Below are 10,742 nucleotides of genomic sequence, written 5' to 3' on the forward strand. Positions count from 1 at the left end.
TAGGTACCGTATCATTTCCTGTGCCCGTTCATCTTTTTGATTAACGACTCTCGGGTTCATATGTCTTCTTCGAATAAAAATAATAGTGGAATTAGAACGAGATAATAAATGATACAAATATTTTGAATCAAATATATTTAGCTAAAGTAACTAATGAAAATCAATTATTATACGTCTTAATACTTCTTTTTAAATCCGTAAATTATAAAATCGATTTCATCAATATTTATCAGCCAAGTCAAAGGGATCAATTGATGTCACAATCCTCTATCTATTTAATTACCTAACAACAACAACGATCCAGTATAATTCCACAAGTGGGGTCTGGGGAGGGTAATATCTACGCAGACCTTACCCCTACCCCGAAGGATAGAGAGACTGTTTCTAGGAGACCCTTGGCTCAAAAAAGCAATAGGAGATGATATATTAGTACCATAAAAATGCGTAATAAAAATAACAACAATAACAACAACAATATATAAGAGATATGAAATATGAAATACAGGATACAAAATACGAAATAAGAAATAGATGGATATTTAATTACCTAACGTGATAGATAAAAATTAATTAGTATCCGTTGTAACACTTAGTTTTATCCAAATCCTTGATTTACTTATAATATCAATTTCGTTAATATTTTATCAACTAATTTTTGATCAGTCAAGTCAAAAAAACATTTTGTCACAAATATTTTTGGAAATAAAAAACATGTCCCAAACACAAATCTATGCTAAAAATGGAAAAAAAATTCCTTTTCACTTTTTGATTGATGGAAACTTTTGAAATCTCTATATTAACTATATATGTGAAAAAGAAGATCCCAATATCTTAAATCAAAGAAGTTAGTTTCTCAATGAACTCCAATCATCGGCTATGATTATCCCACGTAGCAATAATTAACGGTCTAGATCAAAGACCCCACCAATTTGAATTCAAATTTGGTAACGTTACATTACCGGAACCTTAGGTTCGGATCCAAACCTAAACATACGTAAATTATATTATAAATTTTTACTAACTTTAATCTTCCACATTTCTCTTAGCTCCAAAAAAAGCAATAATTCTAACTTTAATTTCCAAAAAAATTCACTCTCATTTCTACTTAAATTGTGATAATTCGTGGGGTACCTTTGTTTTTTTTACATTCAGAGAGAGAGAGAGAGAGAGAGAGAGAGATTCTTGAAAAAGTAAGTATATTATTCAGTTATAGTAGAAATGTTGTAGCTACTGTATACTCTGAATTTTTGTTTAGTAATTTTTCTTTTATAATTTTTTTGGAATTATATCCATTTGGGTCTGAAGGTTTTTAGAAGTCATACTACTCATTAGGTAAATTTTTCTTGAATTTTTGTAAAGCTCAAAAATCTGAAGGGTTCCTATATTTTAATCTTCTTTGTTATGTATAATCTTAATTTTCTTGATTTTTTATGTAATTGTTTGTAGACAGATTCTTGTGATTATGTTCATTTGGACTAAAGGGTTTTAGAATTGATATATTTTTATGGGTAAAATGATTTCCTTGAAATGTGTCAAAAAATGTTTTACATTTAAGGGGTTTGAATGATACGTTCAAAAAATGTGTTTAACCTTTTTTTTGTTTTTGGTTTTTTCTGGATGATAGAGTTAAAAGGTTAGATCTTTAATGGAGGATTCAAGAAGAGGAAGGGGACATGAATACAACTTGGCTTGGAGGAAAGCTGAAGAAGCAGGTTTCATTTATTCACTATCCATATAAAGAACTTCTACCACTTATTATTATTATTATTATTATTATTATTATTATTATTATTATTGTTATTGTTATTGTTATTATTATTATTATTATTATTATTATTATTATTATTATTATTATTATTGTTGTTGTTGTTGTTGTTATTATTTTGGAATCCTTACTTTGGAGATGAGTACCCCGGAATTGGGTGCATATAGCTAGAGGCGAAGCTACACTCTTGTAAGAGTGGTCAATTGACCACCCTTCGTCGAAAATTATACTATATATATAGGTAAATATTGATCAATCTTTTTTTTACTTCTTCTAAGTTTGAACACCCTTGGAGAAATTTCTGACTTCACCACTGCATATAGCCGACCCTGACTTGTTTGGGATAGAGGCGTAGTAGTAGTTGTTGTTGTTGTATTATATTAACTATCCATAGTGCTCATTGTTTGATTGAGGTAGTACTATGACTCAAGAAAAATGGATTATAAGTACTGTAAAGAGGTTTAATTTTGTGTATTATTTTCCCTTCTGGGGTAAATGAAGTTCATGTGGGGTTTTCGTTGTATATATGTAGCTTTGAGGCGATATCAAGCGACCCACTGGTTAGAATGTTTCGTTGGACCATTAGGTATATCAAGCCAGCCTTCTGAGAGAGAGTTTGTTTCTTGCTTGAGAAATGGTTTGGTTCTTTGCAATTTAATTAACAAAGTTCGACCAGGATCAGTTCCAAAGGTACATTACTATCTAGTATGCGAAAAAAGCAGCTCATTATGCAACATTTGTTATTCGTTCGTTGTTGTTTTTTATGCTGTGCTACTTGTTTTTAGGTTGTAGAAAACCACATGCCTTCGCATTCAATCATGTGGGATTCTCAGCCATTACCAGCTTATCAATATTTTGAGAACATTAGGAACTTTTTGGTAGCTGTGGAAGATTTAAAGCTACCAGCATTTGAGGCATCGGTATTCGAAAGGGTAAAATTATAGCTAATTTCGTCTTCTTTTTAAGCTTTATAATGAAATGGAGGCCGGAAAGAGATACCAATTTCTCAATTCATTCTGTGCATTCTTAGGATAATATAGAGGCAGGTTCATTGACAAAGGTTGTGGATTGCATTTTGGAACTTAAAGCATATCATGAGTGGAAGCAAATGACCGGAGGCGTCGGATGTTATAAACCTCTAAGGTCTCCTCTCTTGACCCCTTCGAGGGGAAGGATTCAAGCACGACAACCTATGACGATTAATTCTGATAGTTGCAGGCGATTGGAAATGTCTGCTGCCTGTCCAAAACAATCAGCAGCAGAGGATGAAATTCAGAAAATCGAAGGTCTTTAACTTCTTTGCATTCTTTTATGTCTGCATGCAAAGAAAAAAAACATTTTCATGTTAAAGAATATCACTGCATATTTAACTATTGCAACAGCGTTGCAACTTCTGTTGAGTTTCTGCCAAATTTACTATTCTTGAGAGAGGATTTTGAGTTAGAAGTGCAATTAACTTTTTGAGCTATTAGTCTTGAAATACTTTATAAGACATATTAACCACACTTTTATAAGACTGATGAACAAACTTATTTTTTATTCTTATTTTGCAGTTAGTTTCCACTTTCTTTTAACATAGAAAATTCATGTTTATTCTGGTTTATTTAACTGGTTTTAGGCATAATTGTCAAGGCTCTAGCTGAAAGAATGGTGGACATGAAGGAAAACATGGGCAATAACTTCTTTGCTTCTTTTCGCAATGGGAATGTGGTATGCGTCATCCTAACTATTTGCTGCTTTTCTTAGAGTCAATGATCACTGATATATTTGATGATTTTCTTTCTCCAAAACAGAACCAAGTTGACTTGTTCAGCAGGATCTTGTCTAGTTGCTTTGAGGAACAACCTCGAAACAAGTTGCCGAAGGTAATTGGGCTTTGCTCGACATGAGTATTTACCTTGTTTTTGTTACATCTCCTCCAAAAAAACTTTTATCCTACATCATCTCTATTTTCCACATGCAGCTAATGGGAATATGTACCTATTGGACTAGTAAGATGAAAAATGACATATTTTCGTACATAGGTTCTTTTTTTTTTTTTGAAACATATCTTGAGCTACCCTCCCCAGACCCCACGGTATGTGATAGTACTGGGTATGTTATTGTTGTTGTTGTTGTATCTTAAGCAGTGGCGAAGCCAGGAATTTATTCAAGGGTGTTCAAACTTGAAAGAAATTAAAAATATTCTCCCAGAAAGAGTGTTCAATATATGTTATATACCTCTAAAATTTAATATTTTATCTATATGCGCAGTGTAATTTTCCGACGAAGGGTGGTCAGTTGACCACCCTTTATAACATGTAGCTTCGCCTATGATCTTGAGCTAGACTTCATATTGCATAACATTTCTTCCCAGAATATGCTTGGCACTTTCACTAAGTCTATTGTTCTTTAGAGATAAAGAGAAAGAAAAAGAGGTTGTTTATTTGACTATTGCGTTCAACCATATGTTAACAACTCATGTATTAGCTTGAAACAGTTCCCTCCTATTTTCCATGAGAATCTCTCGTGCTACACAATTGGCTCGGCAGAATCTGTAACTTCATATTTTGAAAGTAAACCTTTAAGAAAAGGCTGGACTATAGTGAGCTTACCTACAAAAGATGCATGAAACATAAGTAGAATATTACTTGGAATAATTCTTAATTGTTATTGTTGCATTGCATGACCTCTCTACCTCAAGGTAGGGGTAAGGTCTGCATACACACTACCCTCTCCTGACCCCACTTGTGGGATTATACTGGATTTGTTGTTGTTGTTGTTGTTGGTGGTGTATTGTTGCACTGCTAAATTGATCAGTAAACTAATGTCAAATCTGGATATCATTTTCCTTCTGGCTTGTCATTTTTTATACACTATCTATTTAAGTGATCTTGAGATAATATAGCTTATATTCCTCCACTTGCAGTTGAAATCGGATCCTTTAAAAGAGATGAGCTGCTCAGAAGACAACTCCACATGCATACCTCTCCAAAATTTATCTAATCTTAGAAACCGCGAGGTAAGCTTAGTTCAGTTTTAAGCATTTTCCCCCATTTGTGAACCTGAAGCATTCAATTTGTCGATCTTGCAATTATCAGAGTACTTGTTAAGAATCTGAGTCTTTTATTTTTGAGTATGATGAGAAGAAATGTCAATCAAGTCATGGCCTATAGGAAAGAATTTTTGTCTACCTTGCTATTATCAAACTACATGCATGTTTAACTTTTTTACACAAGAATCAAAAAAATTTACTATTGTAGCATCTGGAAACTGTTTGAGAGAACAAAAGTCAATCTGAATTTAGTGTCAGTATCTACAGTTCCAATCTAGTTAGAATCTGTAATTTCCATTTAGTGTTAAGGTCAAATGATGAAATAAACAGGACCTTGCACATAGAATTTAAATATGTCAATGTCTATGCACATGGTTTAGATAGCGTCGTAGTTCACCTTCTGGTCTTCAGTGTTGCAGAGCTTGCATAAAGAAGGGCACTTGCAACCACTGGACTCTAGTTACAATGCAAGAAAAGGAACTTTCGGTAAGTCATTTTTGAACTAAATAAAAGTTACTGTACTAACTATTTGCTTCAGTTTAAGGCTCCTATAGTAATTTCTCCTAGTAAGAATGTTAAAAAGAATGTTTCACTTGGTTTCGTCCTTGAGTATCAATGGCCACACATGTTTCCCTCTGATCAGCATTGAAAAGAGTCGATCTCTTAAGATACTGAAGTAACATATATGATTTTACACCTCTTCCCACGAGTTTCAGAAAAATATGTCAGATATCGTGGTCCTTATGAATATCTGATTTCTAAATACATAAAATGGCTGTGGATGGTGTAAGAGACGAACAAAGTCAAGCATGAATTGTGAAGGCCTTTAGGTACTTCATGATCTCCAAAAACTAATGTCAGTCGGTAATCAATGGGACTCCCCTCATCTCCAAAATCTAACTTCAGTTGGGAAACAATGTGACTCCCCCTCAAACACTTTTTATGCTAGCATAGGTAGCTAGATGACCTAAACAGAACAATGTCTCGTGCAGTAGAGTCAAATAAATGTTGATGATGGTGAACCATAAAGTGTTTTAATCTGTCGAAGACTGTGATGTGAGAGTACTTAATAGTACCTTGGTTGTCAAAGAACTTATCCAATATTAGTGAAGTAAGTGAATTAGGTGTTCAGATATTTCATTTCTATTCTTGTTTAGCTTAAGCATGAGTGGTCTGCAAGCAAGTTAGCTGTGATGCTTTGATTTGCACAAGATTCTTTCCGGTTCAACACTTGGCTTATTTGCTAAATACCTTCTTGTTTGCTCATGAATAACTAATATTTTAAGCTGGCAGAATCTTAAGGTCCTGTTATCAAGCACGAAAAGAGAATTTGAAGATCTGCAGTCTCAGCTACAAAGTGATCTGAAGCAACTTGGTAAGGTCACATTTCACATATCTATATCAACAATTGTTCCTATAATTTTAAAGCTAAATTGAGGTTTGATTTAACATGGTTTCAGGTGATCAAGTACTCGAGATGTCTAATGCTGCTCTTGGATATCACAAGGTTCTGAAAGAAAACAGAACTTTGCATAACATGGTTCAGGACCTAAAAGGTATTTCAACAATGATATCATCGATAAATGTACTAATGGCTTAATAACTTTTTATCCCTCTTTTTATGATGGGAGAAAAGTCTGTCAAAGAATATAAAGTGAAAGTGAAAGTCTGAATTGTTATTCCTGTAAGTACCTGTTAGAGTCAAGTTTTATTATACAAAAGCTCTCTAATCTTGCTGTATTAATCTATTCTTTAGGGAATATTCGAGTTTACTGCAGAATAAGGCCTGCCTTCAGTGCAGAAGCGAAAACTGCCGTAGATTTTATTGGAGAAGATGGTTCTTTGGTTGTAATTGACCCACTAAAATCCTGGAAAGATGGGAGGAAAATTTTCCAGTTCAACCGTGTTTTCGGTCCAACTGCCACTCAGGGTAATGGATATTACTACAGTAGTACAGTTGAAGATACATCTTCCATTTTCTTTTTCTAATATTTTTTTTCATGTAACACTGCTTAATTTTACAGAGGATGTATTTCGAGACACAAAACCGCTTGTAAGATCTGTGATGGATGGTTATAATGTGTGCATATTTGCTTATGGTCAAACTGGATCAGGGAAAACATATACTATGGTGAGAGCCTTTAGATAAATAAATTCCATGTATTCCTGTGAATTGCAATGCTGTTAGCTACTTTTATCATCTCTATCGTTGAACCTGCACTAGATGCATATTTGATACTTCTCTCTTTGCAGTCTGGCCCTGGAGGTGGATCATCAAATGAATTCGGAATCAACCAATTGGCTCTGAATGATCTATTCCTACTGTCTGATGAAAGGAAGGACATCATGAATTATAAGATCCACGTTCAAATGGTCGAGATATACAATGAGCAAATTCATGATCTTCTTGCAAAGGATGCTTCACTTACCAAATATCCTTTCATTGATTATTCCCTATTTCATCAGTTAAATTTGAGATGAATCAAAGCGGGGAAGTTAAATAAATGCGTCCTTAACTGTTCATACTTTAGAGATTAGAATCTGCATGAGTGGCAATGGTTTGCCTCTGCCTGATGCTAGCATGCATCCAGTGAATTGTGCTGCAGATGTTATAAACCTGATGAAACTTGGTGACTTGAACCGTGCTGTTGGCTGTACTGCCATGAACAACCGCAGTAGCCGTTCACACAGGTGAGGCTAACTAAAGAGCATTCAAGTTATTTCTATTCCCTTGCCATTGAGACAGTCTAAAAATATGTTAAGTTTAATATATGTTCACATGAAATTCTTGCAGTGTGCTGACTGTACATGTGCATGGTGAAGATACATCTGGAAACATAATACACAGTTGCCTCCATTTGGTTGATCTTGCTGGCAGTGAACGAGTTGACAAGTCAGAAGTTACTGGAGACGGCCTCAAAGAGGCACAACATATAAATAAATCTCTCTCTTGCTTGGGTGATGTGATCACAGCATTGGCACAGAAGAATTCTCACATCCCTTATAGAAACAGCAAACTCACATTACTCTTGCAGAACTCTTTAGGTTTGTACAATAGATTATTCAATTAGCTCAAGATTTCGCGCTCCAGATATAGCAACTCACATCACTGATATAGACAAGATTTAGTCAATTATGAATTTAGGCTTTGAAACATCATGTAGGAATGTTATTGAGTTCTGCAATTACGACCATTTATAGATTTACTAATGCTTTTTATGGTGTCTTTCAGGTGGACAAGCAAAAACGTTGATGTTTGCTCATGTTAGTCCTGAAGGGGATTCCTTTGGAGAAACAGTCAGTACTCTGAAGTTTGCACAGAGGGTTTCGAGTGTAGAACTTGGTGCAGCTCGTTTAAATAAAGAGAGCACCGAAGTTTTAGAACTCAAAGCTGAGGTAAAACACGTTCATTTTCATGATATTATATGGTTATAAGCATACAGTGGCTTAAAAGATGGGTTATAAGACAAAATAAACAAAAATTTCTTGGGCTTAGAGTGTTGGATTATCATTCATTACCTGTCAACTGCTCCAATTACTGTAGATTGAGACCCTCAAAAAGGCGTTGGCTAACAAGGAAACACAAACTCCGCAAATTAACAAACCAAAGGAAGCAGCAAGAACACCTTTCCAGAAGCCTAAAGCAATAGCTGAGAGACCCACTCCACGAGCTCGAAGATTAAGCATAGAGAATTGCACCACCATGAGGGTAGAAAAGGCCAACGCTGATGATGAAACGGGATCCAAAACCCCAGCTGTGAAAACTCGTTCGAGAAGATTAAGTTTAGAAAGGCCAAGATTAGCCAGTAAGAACCTTGAACAGATCAAATCATTAGAAACCACAAGCAAGCGAGATGATAAGCCAGAAGTTGTGTGCTTACAGAAATCTAGCGAGCTTCAAGAGGGAGATAATGTCACAAAATTGCATGATCAAGTCGGTAGCATGGAGGCTCCTCACAGTCCAACTTCTGCTTTTAAACGCCAGCAGCCTCCTCGAAGCCCAACTGCTGGTTTTAAAATTCAGCAGGCTCCTCCGAGTCCAACTTCTGCCTATAAAAGACAGCAGCCTCCTCGAAGTCCAATTTCTGGTTTCAAAAGTCAGCAGGCTCCTCGGAGTCCAACTTCTGCTTTTAAAAGCCAGCAGCCTCCTCGAAGTCCAACTTCTGGTTTCAAAAGTAAGCAGGCTCCTAGAAGTCCAACTTCTGCCTATAAAATCCAGCAGCCTCCTCGGAGTCCAACTTCTGTTTTTAAGAGCTGCAATGCACCTAGGAGTCCAACAAGTGCTGCCATTAAAAACCAGGGGGTGAAAACAACAGATAACAGGACAAGGATTCCTTCTCTTCAACTACCCAAAACACCCGAGCCACTGATAACCTCTATAGATGAGATCAAGGGAGGAATTCGAAGTGAGCTTACAATTTCATCCGAATTCCAGACACCTACTTTGATTAGCAGCACTCATGGAAAGGGATCTCAAATACGAAGATCACTTCGCACTATTGGGAAACTGATAAATGGCTCCGACAGAAAGTAAGTGATCCATTCCCTGATCGCATTTTAGTTGTTTTTATGCATTTAATCAATTCGTATGAGCATAGGAAGCTGTAGCTTTCAGGAAGTTCAACAGTGTGATTTTTGTTGCCTGAGAATTGTGTTTATTGACTTGTGAAAACTTACAGGAACCAACAGAAAAGGACTGAAGCAGCACCAGTATCACCTTTCAATTGCCAAAATGAGGTGAAGTCACCAATCGCTTCTAATGCACGGACACTAAGAAGACAATCCCTAACTGGCATTCCACCACCAACCATGTCGAGGAGATCTTCACTTGGAGGAGGGACCTTGCCTGATTCTTGTAAGTAAAATGAACACTATATCTCAGTTAACAAACTATAATGACCAAATGTAGTATTTACAGAACCGTTGTTCATTTTATAGGTGCAAACGAAAGCAGAAATTCCAAGACTCCTCCATCACACGCTTCAGCCAAGTCGAGGTGGCTATAAGGAACACTAAGTAGTTAACATCAAGGAGTTAGCTGTAGGGATCAAAAAGTAGGTTTTTGGCTTTGGTACACTGAATACTGAATGCTTGACTTCGAGCTAGGACAAACATTGATGACACGGTTATGCTGCAGATACTCGCTGCAAGTTTAGATGTAGTAAGGCTGTTAACATTGACATTTCTGTACAGACTACTGAGGCAGAAATTAGGAACTGGAGGGGCCACGGCACAAAGACGCAAAATCTTCATTTTTCGAACCATGAATAACCTTATAGAAGCACATTGTTGTACACCAATCAAAAACCTAACATTTCAATGAAAGTTCTTCTCATCAATGCCTGCTTTAGATGTATACAAGTACAAAAAAATTTCCTTTACTACAAGTTTGCATGACCATCTGGTTCTGCATTGGCTTGTGATGAAAAACAACGTTTAGCAAGACATAGAAACTGCAATAGAGCATGTCTAAAAGCTCAAACTTTTTAGCAAAACCTAAATGCTAGTTAAGAATAAAGATTACCTTTAAAAAGGTATTTATTATGGTTCATTCTTTGGATTGATTAATATACAGTTATGTCTCGAAAGATCAACAATATTCTTAAATCAATGCAGACTTTAGCGAAAGATAGGACACAATGGAAGAATAAAATACATATCAACAATATTCTTAAATTAATGCAGACTTTAGCGAAAGATAGGACACAATGGAAGAATAAAATACATATAGGCAATACCAATTAGTTGGGAATTTGTTTGTCATGTTAATACGTTTACTTTAGATTCTATACTTTCTAGAAGTCTTTTAATCCTATGTTTATGCCAGTTAGAAACATAGAGAATTTCTAGTACTTAACATGGCCGTGAAAATTTCATATAGCCGATCTCAACTTGTTCGAGACTGAAACGTAGTTATTGTTGCCGTTAAATACAGATTTAGAC

General features: G+C 35.6%; 1 protein-coding gene across 2 annotated transcripts; it reads left to right on the forward strand.

Annotated features, from left to right (window-relative positions):
- The first annotated feature begins 1,050 nt into the window (after window positions 1-1,050).
- Window positions 1,051-10,106, forward strand: LOC107813831 (kinesin-like protein KIN-14L). Of its 2 annotated transcripts, none has more exons than XM_016639138.2 (20): window positions 1,051-1,190; window positions 1,625-1,712; window positions 2,298-2,455; window positions 2,551-2,697; window positions 2,796-3,051; window positions 3,384-3,475; window positions 3,559-3,630; window positions 4,674-4,766; window positions 5,211-5,285; window positions 6,093-6,174; window positions 6,260-6,355; window positions 6,556-6,729; window positions 6,824-6,930; window positions 7,053-7,231; window positions 7,326-7,490; window positions 7,594-7,844; window positions 8,032-8,195; window positions 8,344-9,329; window positions 9,479-9,654; window positions 9,738-10,106. In XM_016639138.2, the coding sequence occupies exons 2-20, from the start codon at window positions 1,646-1,648 to the stop codon at window positions 9,803-9,805; spliced, it is 3,408 nt and encodes a 1,135-aa protein (XP_016494624.2). In that variant the 5' UTR covers window positions 1,051-1,190; window positions 1,625-1,645; the 3' UTR covers window positions 9,806-10,106. The 2 variants fall into 2 exon arrangements, with proteins under 2 accessions (XP_016494624.2, XP_075089724.1); XM_075233623.1 differs by lacking the exon at window positions 1,051-1,190 and adding an exon at window positions 1,240-1,332.
- Window positions 10,107-10,742: the final 636 nt, after the last annotated feature.

This window comes from Nicotiana tabacum, chromosome 16, assembly GCF_000715075.1.
Source record: "Nicotiana tabacum cultivar K326 chromosome 16, ASM71507v2, whole genome shotgun sequence".
In the NCBI taxonomy this organism is placed as follows: Eukaryota; Viridiplantae; Streptophyta; class Magnoliopsida; order Solanales; family Solanaceae; genus Nicotiana; species Nicotiana tabacum.